Source organism: Hemicordylus capensis, chromosome 9 (genome assembly GCF_027244095.1).
Source record: "Hemicordylus capensis ecotype Gifberg chromosome 9, rHemCap1.1.pri, whole genome shotgun sequence".
NCBI classification, from domain to species: domain Eukaryota; kingdom Metazoa; phylum Chordata; class Lepidosauria; order Squamata; family Cordylidae; genus Hemicordylus; species Hemicordylus capensis.
The window spans coordinates 450,152-465,334 of record NC_069665.1 but is presented as its reverse complement, the minus strand read 5'-3'; the positions used below and the strand labels follow the sequence as shown (position 1 = coordinate 465,334).

The 15,183-nt window shown below is 53.1% G+C and overlaps 1 protein-coding gene across 1 annotated transcript; it reads right to left on the bottom strand.

Annotated features, from left to right (window-relative positions):
• Positions 1-1,289: 1,289 nt before the first annotated feature.
• Positions 1,290-11,745, bottom strand: AGRP (agouti related neuropeptide). The gene is made up of 4 exons (XM_053271507.1): positions 11,697-11,745; positions 4,975-5,165; positions 3,679-3,755; positions 1,290-1,502 (listed from the first exon to the last, which is right to left on the bottom strand). Exons 2-4 carry the CDS (start codon positions 5,144-5,146, stop codon positions 1,311-1,313), a joined length of 441 nt encoding a protein of 146 aa, XP_053127482.1. The 5' UTR covers positions 5,147-5,165; positions 11,697-11,745; the 3' UTR covers positions 1,290-1,310.
• Between the last annotated feature and the right edge of the window lie 3,438 nt (positions 11,746-15,183).

Genomic DNA, 15,183 nt, shown 5'->3' with positions numbered 1-15,183 from the left:
GCCAGTCTGTGAAGACAATCCTGAGCTAGGTAGACCAAGGGTCTGACTCAGTCTATGGCAGCTGCCTGTGTTGCTATGCCCTTCATGCCCAAACACTGCTCCCCCATAGAACACAGTGGTTTATCATCACAGTGGTTTATCAAGGGCTTATCATCACATGGGTGACACACACACCCATTTTCCTCCTTTGGTCGTTTTTGGGTTTGGATCTTAAATGTTGTTTTATTATATTTTAATCAGTTGTTCTTGGAATTTGATTTTGATTTGATTTAATATTTGTATGCCGGTTTTCAAGGGACCCAGAGGTATTTATAAAGTGTGGGGCTCAGGGCAGTCAGGACATAATGAATCTTGCCTACTTTTCCGTTGCATTTTGTCAGCTGCTTATTGACTGGACAAGTCGTAACGGCATAAACTACCCCGCTCAGTACAATTAAAATAAGCTCATCACAAGCATTTTTACACAATTTTTTAAAAAGAGAGACATCTAAGTGTTAGTAATGATCAAAGTTAACAAAGTGAACATTATAGAACATTTATGGAATCTGAACTGATTAAACAACACTCTGTATAACAGCACTGACTTATCCTTCCTTCAGAGGGAAGGGATATACTCGGTGTGCAGTTAAGTACGTTTTATAGAAAGCTGGAAGCTCTCCATTCATGCAAAATCAGAGGTTAGGGTTACACATTTCATAATATCCAGTACAAGGAGTTGGCTACGTTACTTGTTTGCACTAATTGTAACATGGTGTTTGTATTCCTTGTGCAGTGCTTTACTAACATAACTGATACGGCTATGGACAATAATACATTGGCCATCCTGAGCTTGTGGGCAGAGCAGGAAGGCAAGAATATTCCTCTTGCCCTGCTGCTCCCTGCCCATCTACCCAGTTCCTTCCTCCTCCTCCTCCTCCTCCTCGATGACAGGGAGACCCTTGATGACAGCATGCCCTCCTGGGAGCTTGCCCCTTTCTGTCCTTCAGGTTAAATATGTGAAAGGTGCCCCTCTCGCATTGTTGTGGCAGCCCGCCTGGAGGAGCAGCCCAGGCTCCTCAATCTGAATAAGTCATCCTTTCCCCACTGGTGAGTATCCAGCTGTGCAGGGAATGGCAAGATCAGGTGGCAAGATTGAGGAGGACTCTGAGGAACTGGTGCCTGCAAGAGGAGACCAATGCTTTTGGGTGGAGGGCAGGGGGTTCCTTTTAAGAAAAACATCAGAGACGTCTTCTCTAAGGCTGTTTATTGGAATACAGAAACTCCCGTTTCTAATGCAAGAACAGGGGTAGACAGTCCCCAAAGTCAAAGGGCTAGTTCCTGCCACAGGGGAAAGTGTTGCTGAATTTCTTGCAAAAGCAGTTGGCATTGAAGAAGCGGCAGTAGCAGGTGGCGCACGGATCGCAGCAAGGGAGCTTGTGCCCTAGGCAGGACTTCTGCAGGCGGACGCATCTCCGCGGAGAACGCTCCTCCCGCCCCTGGACCTGCAGGGTCGCCGGCAGCATCTGCAAGGAGAGCAACAGGAAGGCACTTCATATCTCCAGCATAACACTGGGGAGGTTTAAGGCAGAAGAGGCAACAACTTCAATAGAGCCGAAGTGTCTGGAGAGCAGCTTTGCTGCAAAAACATCTGAGCCCTGAAAGAGCTTTTGGGGTTAAAAAAAATGGTCATGGAAATGTCCAGCTGGTGAGGCAAAAGCTGGCTGAAGTGGGCACTTATGGGCTAGTATCCATTTAATCATGAACATCTCCCCACATCACATACACCCCGTCCAATCCCCAGAGCACTTGTGCGTCTGTTCTTTCAATGTTAGTGGATTTTAAAAGGGGGAGTGGTAAAGGGAGACATGACTATCTGTGCATAATATACTAATACATAGATGCTGCCAATGCCAAGGCACAATTTCAAAAGGGTAGACAGCCTGCTTGAAGGCACAAAATGGTGTTTTGACCTGCAAAACATGCATGTATGTCAAACAAGGTGTGAAGCTCCAGTCCTGCAGGGAGTGAAGGCAGGACACCCTGGGTCCATGTGAAGAATGTTCTATGTTCTCATGTGTCATTTTAACCCCCCACCCCACCTGCTCTTGGAGCAACTTCTTTCCAGGGCCTTTCCAGATTGCTTCTATGTTGGGCCCAGTCTAAAGCAGGGGCAGGCAACCTTGACTCTCCAGTTTCCCACACCCAGCTTCGAGCCTGCATCTCCTTCGGATTGGGCAGATTTACCCTGAAGTCCCTGTGAGCTCTCAGGGAGCACTTCACACACGATTTGGGTTTTTCACTGCTCGTTAGAGTGCGGCCTGGTTTATATTCAAGGTAAAAACAAATCCACTTTTTGCACTGAGTTTTTTGGACAGCATTATGTTTGCAGTAAAGCCTCGCAGAAAACTTGCAGTAAATTAGCCTGCTGTGTAGAGAACTCCCTGGGGTTGTTGAACCACAGCTTCCATCATGCCCAGCCACAATTTATTGTGAAGTTCTGGACTGCTGGAGAGTCAAGGCTGCCTCCCACCTGTCTAAAGGGTCACCGATGAGCCTGCATGCAGCCGTGGAAGCACCCCCCCAATATCTATGGAGTCTGGGGACGGCTCTGCGGGTGTGCATCGCACTCACCCCCAGAGCAGCTGGTTCCCCCTGGCGGGCACATTTGGGGACACACTTTTGTCCTCCAGACATCCTCCTCGCCCACCTGCACTGCTGCCGAAGGGAGGGAAGGAGGCGACTGACTCGGAGGCTCTGGGCTGCTGTGTGTTCTGGAGTCCTGCTCGGCCTCCTTCCCCTCTCAGCCCACCTCCACAAAAGCAAATGGTTTCCCTCTCAGTGGAATGTAAGATGCCAAACTCTCCCAGGGAGGGAGAAAACTCCTCCCTTCAGGTCGCCGGTTAGGGTTAGGGTTACCCTACCAGTATGGTACTGTGATCCCACATCACATCGGAAGGATTCCTCCAGTGTGCGCAGCATGAACGCGCATGCACCCAGGTTGGGGGCACAGCCCCCCCCCTCCCCAGGAAGCAGCTCTTCTGCAGCTCCTGTTTATTTCCATGGGGCTGGCACCACTCCGCTTTCCGCCTGGATGCAAGTACCTCTGAAGAATTCACACGCTGGAGGGGGAGGTCAGAAGGGGTGCTCTGCTGCCTCCACTGTGGGATGCGGCTGCCTGATGGGCTGGATTGTGCAGCCGATGGGGAAGGGCCCTCCTCCCTCAGGGGCCTGGGCCGCCGGGCGTCCCTTGGCTGCCTTCTGGCCCCACTGTGCTTCGGCTGCTCCCTCCCAGCAGTGCTGCAGCCTGGGGCCCCGTGGCTCTGTGTGGCAGCCCTCCTGCTCGGGACAGGGAAGAAGGCCCCAGCCTCAGGGAAAGGGTGCCGGGGCAGGGCTGGCGAGGCCGCTTCCTGCCTGGACCCTTGCAGAGAGAGTGCCCAGTGGGCCGGGGTGGTGCCTCCCAGCCAGCCCTCCTTGCCCCGCTTGTCTGTCCCAGTGGGGATCATCCTGTGTGTGGGGGGGGGTCAGAAAGGGAAAGGGGGGGCAGGAGAAGGAGAGCCTGGAGTGGTGGCTGCTGAATACCCCGGGAGCTCCATCTGCCGAAGAAGGTTTCCTTGGGTGCCTGAGGGAAGCAGCTATGCAAGAGCCTGCTCAGTTCAGGGCTGGAAGCCTGGCTCTGAGGAAGGCGGCTTTGCAGGTTACCTGCGGCTCCATCATGCTGGCATCTGGCACCAAGTCGTCTTGAGTGATTGGCATCTCCAAGGCCAGCTGGTCAAACTCTGTAAGAGAGGCAAGCTTTGTGAAGACGCTTAGGAACCCTGAAGGCACCCGAGAAGCAAACCCTGGCTGAGCAATGTGAACCACTCTGCGTAAATATGCTCTTTACAGTCCCCTTAATATGCCCTACCTTCTTCCATCAACAGTATAGGATCTCGACAGTGCCTCTGCCAGAGCAAAAAGAGGGGATTCCTCGGGGTGATTAACTCTCTGAGGGGTACCCGGAATAGTGGCAGCAGCAAGGAGGCTGTGGTGTCCCCTTGACTCTTGGGGGAAAGCCAGTTCTGAGGATGCCTACTGGCTAGTCTCTATAACGTCAACCACAGCACACCCCGCCCCCCTTTTCTAGAAGTGTTGCAACTTTTTCAAGTGTGTGTGTGTTGTGTTGTGTTGTGCTGTAAAGGGATGAACATCTACATAAACACACGTCACTGAAATTACAGCCAGCCAGCCTGGTACATAAGGGCAGAAGCACATGCCATGCCAAGGGAAGCCAGCCCTGCCCTGCCGGGGGAAACGCCAGAAGGGGGAGAGAAGGGAGGCCACTGAACTACATGAGAGCTGTGCCAAGAGCACAAAGGGTGGGTAAGCAGATGTTGCTGCTCAAGAAACAGTTACATTCTGGTTGTTCAACAGGAAAGCAACTTACAAAAATACAGCCATCCCCCACCAGTTACGGTTTTCCCAATTGCGGTTTTGAGTTTCTGCAGCTGGGAAATCGTGTGACTGGTCTTGCCAACGGCAACCTGAGTATCCGTGGTTTGGTGAGATTTTTTGTGATTTTGGGTGGGGGGCAATTCTGGGGGGGTTCAGCAGTTCGGTCCACTCTTTCCTTTTGCTGACCCTGCTGACTTCTCACGACTTAAAGTGATTTTTACCGATTGGGGTGTTCCCCCTCCCAAAGTACCTTTTAGTGATTTGGGGGGGGTTTAAAATGTCCAGAGGTTCAATCTGCGCACTCCTCTTGCTGACTCTTGGCAATTTTAAGGGAGTTTGGGGGATTTGGGGCGATTTTTGAGCATTCTGCCCCCTGGTCTTTACATGACCATGGTTCCCCTAACCCCCTGTTTCCCACAGACTTTAAGGCCTCCACAACCGCAAATTTGCCAATGGGGAGGTTTTGCCAGAACGGAACCCTTGCGGTTGGTGAGGGATAACTGTATTTCAAACAACAAAAGCTACAAACACGTTGAGGTGGAGGAGAACTGTCAGGAAACTCACCTGGAGCTGCTCCTTTGGCCATCTGCAGAAGGCTTGGGTAGCTGGACCCGGTGCCTGCTTCATCCAGAAGGAATCCGACCTCCTCCAGGTGGCTGTGGCCAGGGCTGGAGGCGAGGATGGCCTGGATTCCCGCCAGGAGCCCTATGGAGAGCAGCAGCCTCCTCCTCAGCATGGTCCTGGAGCCCTGCGCACTCTCGGAGGGAAGCCAAGAAGGGGCTCAGTGGCTGGCCTGTGCTGGAGGCCCCTCAGCTAGGGAGGAGAAGCCCACCCCAGAGGCCACCCTCGGCTCCTCTGGCCTCCCCTCCACCCGTGTGCGGCTGCACCGCCTGCCTGCCATGCGGCTACGTGCCTGCCTCGAGCTCAGGCTTCTCCGAGGGTAAAGAGGAGACACACAGACCGCACACTGCCGGAGCTTTGCTTCTGCCGGACACTCTAGAATGGCACCGGAGTTTCGCCCGCAGGTGCATGTGCTGAAGGCCTCCCAATCCCAGGCGCAGGGGAGCCGGGGCAGGAGAAGGGGGCTGTTTGAGAGCGCAGGAGGGGAGCTTTTTCTCTCTGCCCCAGCTGCAGTGGAAGTGCACCAGTAAGGAGAGGACTGCTCATTCAGATGGTCTGGAGACATGGAGTTAAAGTTCCCCATGAAGTCGTTTATTTAGGAAATCCGCCAGGGAGAGAGCTGAAGGCCCGCATGCCTTGCTGCTAGCTACATACAGGAAGAGGGGAGGGAGGGGGAGGAAGTCTGAGAATGAAACCCCAGATGAACAGAGGGGGGTCACATGGTTGGAGGGGCAATGCCCTGACGGGCTGCCTCTACCCCTCATGCCCCTCGTGGCCAGTAGGGCTGCTGGTGCCCAGGGGCGAGGCTGCCTTCAACTTCTGCTTGGGGCTTCCCCAGGCATGAGTGGTGGGCCACTGTGAGAAACAGGAGGCTGGTCTAGGTGGGCCTGATCCAGCAGGGCTCTTCTGAGGGTCTGCTCTTTCTTTGGTTTCAGATATGCTAGCAAAACATAATTTTACTTTTCAAATCTCAACGAGCCTTTACCCACTTCTCCAGCATATGAAATGCTGAGCTGTGGGCCAGGACGTGGCCCCTTCAGGTTCCTGGGCATGCCTTTGCACTCTTGCACGCACACAGCTCAAGGTGGATCTAGCCCTCAACTGGGTGCTTTCCAGATCACACCCTAGAGCAGCAGGAAAAGGCTTCCGCTCGGCAGGATTGTGTTGGAAACGACCCCCAGAATCTCAAACTCCTACAACGACAGGGAAATACAGCTAGTTTTCGGCAACGGACTTGCAACGTTGTCGCACTAATTGCAAAGATAAAATCTGAAGTTAGGCATCAGAGATGTGAGCGGCCCCTTGCTGTCAGCGCAGGGACGGCGGTGTCACCACCCAGGAAGGACAGAGGCACACTTTGCAGGTCCGTAGTGACGCTGTTGTCGGAGTTAATCTGGAAAGCGCCTGCTGGGAGAAGGAACGCCTAGAGGCGGAAACCCCAAGCATGGCTGCTCAAAGCATGGTGTGAGTATGCCGGTGAGGTCTGGGAGAGGCCCGGGCTCCCCCAAGCCCAAATGGGGAGAGTGACTTGCCAGGGACAGCTGTCCTCCGCGCTAGGGGCTGCCCCCGAGGGACAGAGGCCCTTGGCCTATGTGTGGGACGCCTCCACCTGGCCACTTGCTGAGCGGGCATCACTCCGGGAGGGATCCTGCTGAGAGCGGCACTTCCGTGGGAGAGCGGCTGGGGAAGGGTCCTTGCAGGTCCACCGCTCCGCCTCCTCAGACTCACAGCGTTGCAGCTCCCAAGGCTCTGGGGGAAGCCATGGCAGTTGCAACAGCTGAGGTGAGCGCAGCACCCTGCCAAGAGTGGGGGGAAGCCTGGCAGGCCCCACAGTCAAAGGGCAACCACCAAATCCATGCAGGCAATATGTGCAGTGATGCGGCAGGGGGTGGGGTGGGGTGGGGTGGACGACACGGCCTTGGCTGGTGGGTTCCCTTTGGGGTGGCTTTGCCCCACTGCCCACCCACCTTGGTACCTGGAAGCGTCTTCTCCCTGAAACCTGAGCTGGCAAGACAGACGGCCATCCTGCCATGTCCCGGATGTCCTGGGCTAGTCCAAGCCCATGAGCTGAGCCAAACCGGGCAAGCAGAGTCTCAGCCCTCCTTGCAGCGGCAGCTGCCGCCTTGGCTCCCAGAAGAGATTCTTGGAGGACCCGCACAGCAGCACAGGCGCAGGCAGGCCCCTCTTGGGAGTCTGTACTGAGTGGGGGAGGCTGATGCCCTAGGAAGCGGGCTTAGGCGGGTGACCCAAATGCTTTTCTTCTTTTCTGATGAAGATGGTGAGCATCACTGAACCTCAAGCTGCAGCCCAGTGCCTCTCCCCCAGAGGAGTCTAGAAGGCGAGGTTGAGACGAGAGGAGGAGGAGGAGGAGGACTCCGTGGCTGGAACAGGGCTCAGGTCGAACACCCCGGCCCAGCTGGACCGTCTCTCTCTGGGGGAAACGGACACACACACTCACAGAGATGCCCGACCCTTCCTCTTGGAAGTGGCATGGGAACATGTGCCCCTGAGCCCTGCAGGAACCTCCCCAGCGCCTCACACACCTCCAAGAGCCGGTCCTGGGCCGGCCAAGTCCTGATTGGTCCCCTCTGACTGCGCCCCAAGGCCTTTGCAGCTGGAAATGCTGCCAGGGAGGGCACTGGGACCATCCACCTGCACAGCAGCTGCACTGCCCCGGACGGACAGAGCTAGCGGTGAGCCCTGCCCCGGGGAGGGGGGAGGAGGCATGCCGCCACCCCTGCCCCAGAGGACAGGGAGCAGATGGACGTGGTGGGCTGTACCTGGATGTCCTCGTCCGTCTCCCTGAAGATGTGCCGGGGCTCTGCTGAGCTGCAGTGGCCCACGGGGTTATTTGAATGGCTCCTAATGAAGTGCTGGGGCCACATGATTCCTGCCTAATGGGTGGGTGGGCTCCTCTGCAAGCAGAACATTGCCTGCTTGCCTGGATGATGAAATGTTGCCCCTCCCACCTTGCTGGAGCTTCAGTGTGTCATTGCAGCAACCTTCGGAGGTTTCCCCCTCAGCCCACTCTGGATGGCTCACCCCAGCCGGCTCGTTCGCCTTTGAAGGGCAGTGCCCAGTTAGGGGCACTCCACGGGCTGCCAGATCCAAAACCCGCTTCTGGGGCCATGCATGGAATGGCCCCCAGGCGGCCCCCTGGAGAAAGGACAGGACAGACCTCCCCACTGGGGACCCCTGGCCTGGCCGCCCTGGCTAGCATTTCTCCCGGGAGGACATGGAGCAGAATAGAAATGGGCCATGTTTCCAAACACAGGCTCAACAGCCTCCAGGAAGAATTTCCGTGTTCCATGCAGCAAATAACAGCTAGAAACGATGCTGATTCGCCAGACCCCCTCTGTCTCCCCCACCCATATGTTGCCTACGGCCCTTCGGAGCCTTTCCCAGAGTGCTTTATGCATATTATCCCAGTGCTTGTTACAATGGCCCTGTAGGTCGGGTCAGAATTTCCGCTCACACAGGAGTTCTTTTTGATCCTCATGTCAGCCGTGAGTCACAGTGGTCCACTTCCAGGTTTTATAGCACTCTTGGGAAGATGCGCTGGAGAGTTTCGCTTCCTGCTCTGTGAGTTGCAGAATTCTGCTTTCTGGCGCACTATGACGGCTTACAGAGTCCTGCCCCCTTTCCCCCTTTCATACCTTTTAGGAAGTGAGGATTTCGCCTTTGTGGCTGGAAGATATGCAGCCAAGAATACGCAGAAGTGTCAGGAATAAGGGGCAACTTTGTCAAGGGGGCCTGAGGTTGGGATGGGCCAAGCGGACCCTGGTACTCACAGAGCTCTCTCTCTCTCTCTCTCTCTTCCTGCCATGGAGGGGTTAGGGCGCTGTATTGTATTTTGCGTGTGTGTGTGTTGTGATTGGCAACTAGATTTGCAACTCAGAATCAGAATGATAAAATGCTAATCTGGAAATGCATTCCAGATGACAGGCTGTTCAGCTGTAAAATGTGTCAGCCTTGGCAGGATCTTTTTGGAAATGTAAATAGCTTGCGCAACCTCCTACAACTACAGCTACTTTTTTGCGACACACATGCAATGTTGTAGGGCTAAAACGCAAGGATGAAATCTGAAAGAAGGCATAGGAAATGTGAATGGCACCTTGCTGACAGCTCAGGGGTTGTGATGTTGAAACACAGGCAGTGCAGAAGCACACTTAACGGACACGTAGTGACACTGTTGCAGCATAGGATCTGGAAAGTGCCCTCGTCTCTTCTCCTGTATGGATGTGAAACTTGGACCATCAAGACAGAAGCATGTAAAAAACTGGAAGCCTTCGAGATGTGGTGTCTCAGAAGAATAAAGGTAAAGTGTGCCATTGAGTCAGTGTTGACTCCTGGTGGCCACAGAGCCCTGTGGTTGTCTTTGGTAGAATACAGGAGGGGTTGACCATGGCCTCCTCCCACGCAGTATGAAATGTTGCCTTTCAGCATCTTCCTATACTGCTGCTGCCAGATATAGGTGCCAGCGGGGATTCAAACTGGCACCTCTGGCTTGCTAGTCTTGCTAGAAGCTTGCAGAGTCAGTAAGGCTCCCGCCTGGAGAGCCAAAGCCTACGGGTTCGAATCCCCCCAGGGGTAGCTTGAATTCAATTGTAGTTAAATTTATTATGAGCCAGCGTGGTGTATGTAGTATGTAGTACACCGCTCTGGGCTCCTTGGAGGAAGAGCGGGATATAAATGTAATAATCATAATAAAGTCATTCCCTGCTGTGCCATTAGGTGGCTCCTTAGAAGAAAAGATTAAATGGACCATCAGAACAACAAATGAAGAAGTACTTCAAAAAGCAAAGAACACATAAACAAATAACACAGACAATCAAGAGATGTAAACTGGAGTGTTGTGGACATATCCTCAGAGGAGTAAAATATCAAATACCACAACTAACTCTAGAAGCAAAGCTAGCAGGAAAAAGATCAAGAGGAAGGAGCAGGAAGGGTTGGATGGATGACCTGAAAGAATGGCTAGAAATGGACACAGACGAGATCATCCGCGATTCTAGGGGCCACAATCTATGGCTTTTGCTGGCTGCCAACCTCCCCATCGGAGACGGCATGATTCTTTCCTGTGTCCGGCAGGAAAGCAATGTCCACCTGTCCTGAAGCGGACAATTGTAGATGCTTTGGGGCCTGGGGATCAGATCAATAAAAGATGAGAGGCAAGTTGAGAGGGAGTTGTAATTTGTTTGTTGTGACTGATGTATTGTTATCGGATGTGTTGTGCTGTGAGCCACCCAGAGCACAATTTGTTAGGGGGCGGCTCACAAATACAGTTTGTTGTGTTGCTGCTGTTTGTCATGTGAGAGGCACGATTCAGACTCTTGCAAAGCGCAGAACAGTCTTCCAGTTGGGGTCCTGAAGAGAGAGAGAGAACTAAAAGCTTGGCAAGTGCTGCTGGATGGGGTGTAGCCGCCTGGCCCTGCTCCGCTTCCCGCCGGCCTCCGGCACCTCCTGGCAGCGGCCTCTCCGTCCCCGGCAGCGGCCCCCTCCGCCATCACCTCCCCTCTTCGTGGGGCCACCCTCTTTCCAGAGCTCATTAGCAGCAGCACTTGTTTATCCTGCGGGCAGAAGAGGATTCTGGGAAGAGATTAGCCGCCTAACGAGGGAGGCCGCCGCAGCCTGCCCTGAGAGCTTTTCCATCTGCATCCTCGGACATCCAATCAAGCCCTAAATGCTCCACTTCCAGGCCCCAAAGAGCAGCCGTGCAGCTCCACCGGGGAGGTCCACAGCGCCGGTGACGGATGCAGGGACAGAACATCCCCTGGGGCTGAGGCAGGGGCTGTGCCGCCCCCTCGTGCTTCCTTGCACACCCCCAGTGCCTGTAGACGGGGCGGAGGGGGGATGTCCCTCTGCATACGGGCCCAGGGATGGCAGACGTGTGCAGTTCAGGGTGATGGTGCCGAAGCAAGTGTGCGGTGCCAAGCGCTCTCTGGCGGAGGAAGGATGAGTGCGGAGGAGGCATTGACCTGTGGAGTTGGTGCCTGTGGGGTGCTCAGCAGACCTCCTCTTTGTTTAATTGACCTTAATAGGGGAACAGTCCAGAAACAGAGCCCAAGCACAGGGTTTCCTAAAACGCCCATCTTTATCGTGTAGATTACAAGAGTGCAGAAAGGACTGTCGCGCACCGGCAGTCTCTCTCCAGTGAAGTCTGTGAGGCTGCCAGTGCGGTGTCAACACTGGCGTTTAAGTCTCCTCTCTTTGTATTGGCCGGTTACCGCTGACCAGTGGTTGTCTGGGAGGACTTGCGAGGGGAACCCCCCCCCCGCCCCACCACCATTTGTGGGAACTGCCGCTTCCTCCTCGCCTCCCCCCTGGGGGAAGGATTTCCTCCCAGAGGCCCCCCCACCCCTGCAGTGATGAAGAGGCCTGTGGGAAAGAGGCCCATTTGCTGATGGGGGGGGGAGGAGAGATTTGGCTGGCAGCAGCTTCTCTCCCCCCCACTGCCCCACCCCAGAAGATGGGAGGGGAGAGAATATGGTGTGTGTGTGTGTGTGTGTGTGTGTGTGTGTGTGTGTGTGTGCACAGTGCAGGACTTTGCCCCAGGGCCTCCTGCACCTTGTTGTCCTTCCCCAGCCCACCTCTCTGCCTCAGAACTGGGAACTGGTGGGGGCTCTCCAGGGGTCCAGGCTGGGAAGGGGCTGTGCAAATCCTACCTGGAATGCAGCTGGAGACTCTTCCTGCACACAACTCAGGGGCTCTGCTGCTGAACTACAGCTCCCCCCCCCGCTGCCCCCCCCCCACAGTACCTCCTCTGAGAGACTTTGAGATCTGCTCCCAGGACTTGGCAGGAGGCTTGTCAGGCGGGGGGCGGGGGGACTTCAGTGGAGCAGTCCCACTCCCATAATGAATTGGTTCAAAGCTTCAGTACAGAAAGAACGGAATGGAGAGTTTAAAGTTAAAAAACAATGTAAGATTTTATTGGAGGGTTTAGGGGTACAGAAAGAGAAAAATAATCGTTATTAAGCAATCACATTTGACTGATATGAACTAGCAACAAACCAGCAAATTATTAGGACTAAGTTACAGCTCACAAAGAGTTCATTTGGCTTGAGTTCCAAATTAGGTTCATTCATGACCAGCTTTGGATTTTAGGAGAAATGAGAAGCATTGCAAGTAGAGTTTTCAGGAACAGGCTTATATACTACCTCTCTTGCAAGAAGCTCAGTGCTCCTTCCAAGAGAAATGCATTGAAACTCTGCCACTTCATCTGGAGGCTTTATTTACTTACTTACTTACTTATTTGCTTATTTATTTGACACGTTTTTATACCGCCCAAAACACAAGTTATCTGGGCTGTTTACAAAACAATAAAAACAACCAATAAAAAGATTAACACATTTCAACAATTAAAATTTAAAATGTTAAAACTATTAAAATACAATTAAAACACAATTAAAACAATGTCTAATTAATTAATTATCTGGGGCAGGAAGTCAGGAAAGCAGGAGCAGGGATCCAGAGACTGGACAGGGGTCCCAGAGCCAAAAGTAAGTCCAGAAATGAACGGGACCTCTCAGCCAGGATGGCTGGGCAGACCAGATTAGGAAAAGATGGTATGGGGGTGTGAGTCAGGGCAGGGCAAAATGGAAGTGCCAGTGCCAAGACGTGGGGGAAGGAGTGGTGGTTCTGAGATACACAGACGGTGCTGGTGACCTAGAAAGCACACTGATAGATGGTGTCTTCACTCATTCTAGAGAAATTCTTGCCTGAGGGCGTTATGCTAGATGCACCTCGCCAAGGCAGACCATAGGGCCAAGGTGCTGGACAGGCCATTGTGCTATTCCAAAGTGAGGAGTGAACTTCTGCTCTGGCAAAAGCTGCAGAAGAGCAAGGCCCTACTTGGACAAAGGCTAGGGGAAGTCTGAAAAGACTCCTGCCAAATGAACTTATCAAAGTTCATCTCTCATGTCCGTCAAAATATCTGTGAGTAACTAAAATGCAAACCAGCCAACTCCCAGCGCCTTGAGCTAGCCCCTTCATATGCTTGTTAGCGAAAGGAGATGACCTGTTGCTTTCTTCTTATCACTCCTTCCCCGAGGAGGTGCTATCTTGACTCAATTCACTGTGAATTAGGGGAGAATCCTTGGCTCATTTTTGAAATAATAATGTCTGCTTCAGCTTTCCCCCTGTTGGGTCATTGGGGAGGCCTTCCTGCTGCCTTTGTGCTTTGAACGTTAGGTGACCTCAGAAGAGTTCCTTCTCCCAAGCTGCTTGCCAAAGTGACACATGCCCTTTACAAGCAAAACAGAGTGGAGGTCACTATGCAGGCTTGTACTTCGCAATATAGAGGGGTGCTCCTCGGGGGAGCCCCCGAACAGACTCTCATGGTCACAACAGGCACCCAGATGGCACGCTCACACACCCAATTACTGTACTGTTGAAGAATTGCTTGTAGAGCCCTTATTTCAGGGGTCTCTCAGGCAACAAAGCCAAGCCAAGGGGAGGGAAGAAAAACTGAACATAAGAGGTTACTGGCCAATCTGACCTCTGCAATGAGACTCACCCAGAAATGGAGCATTCAGTCTGAATTTCTGCCTCTGGGATAGAGGGCTTCAGTCCCTATCTTTCCTCCTGTTCTGTTTATCATCCCGTCCTCTGCCTACACAGGTGACATGATCTGACTTCCTCCTGTGTCTCTCTGCGGCTGGCACCATTGTGGCTGATTCACAGCTCAGTGCTCATTTCCTGTGCTCACTGCTCAGAGCTTACATGAAGGTGCTGCTGAGTGAGCAAAGGGGGAGTTCTCTGTTGTTTTGTGGGGGAGGGCGACTCTAACCCCTGCACAACATTCCTCCAGTGGCTGCTGCTGGTGTCTACCTTACGTCTCCTGTTAGAATGTGAGCCCTTTGGGGATAGGGAACCATTGTATCCACCACCCACCCATCAATTTATTTTCTTGTTCTTGCTATGTAGGCTGCTTTGAGAACCTCAGTTGAGAGAAGCAGCATATAAGTGTCCGTAGTAGCAGTAAGAGGGGGATTTGCCAGGGGGGAGGGGGAGGTGGCTGCTGGGCAGGGAGGGGGGCAGGCAGAGCCAGGCACAATCCACAGGGAAGCTCTCCTGGGCAAACCCTCCTGCGCGGGGAAGGAAGGAGCAGCTAGGAGGGGAGAGCTGGTCTTGTGGAAGCCAGCGGGACTTGTCCCCTTAGCTAAGCAGGGTCCACCCCGAGAAGTGTGAGCCCTGGAAGATTATATTCCCCTGAGGGGATAATGGAGCCGCCACTCTGGGAAGAGCATGATCTAGGTTCCCAGTTCCCTCCCTGGCAGCATCTCCAGGATAGGACAAGATTTTTTTTAAAAAAATAGGACAAGATTTTTTTATTGAACCAACAAACTACCAAAGCATACAGTACGTTGCCAAAGCACAATTATATACAAAGTGGTTGTTTGTACATGATATATCTACAAAGATTTACACACAAGGATTTGGAAACACACAAGTTAAGAAGTATATGCAGGTAGTACTGTAACTCGGGGGTGGAGGATTACAAGGCACATCAGGTAATCGGGGGTGGGGGGGTTACGTCTGACGTCCATTTCCACAATTTGTCCCATTGCTGTTTAGAAGAGATACTCTTGTCTTTTTGCACATAACCATACAAACTTTTCCAGAAGAGATTTACTGTCTCATCTGCGTGAACCTCTTGGTCGCGTCTTCCCTCCCTATTCCTATGCACAAGCATTGCATAAATGACATACAAGTTTACTAACCTGATTACGAGCAGGGTTAGGGTTAGGGTTAGGATTCCTGCCTGCACAGACTTTGGAGAAGCCGCTGCCAGTCTGTGAAGACAATACTGAGCTAGATGGACCAATGGTCTGACTCAGTCTATGGCAGCTTCCCATGCCCCTAAACTAGGGTGCGCAAAAGCACTGTGGTGGTTGTTCAATTCCAGTTCATTTGCAGGGGAGGGTTAGGGTTAGCACCATTTGGATTTTTACCACAGGAACCCAAATCTCATGGGCTGACCCTGCTTGTGAGCAGTTGTTCTTTGCAGCCACTAAGAGGCCAAAGCCAAAGAGGATTCTGGGAAGTCATTAGCAGCACCCACCTGGCGGAGGAAGCCGCCTCCCCACTAACTGCTCTGAAAGCTTTTTAATCTGCAGGGGAAACGTCTGGCGTGTGTTCCCTGCCCCCCCG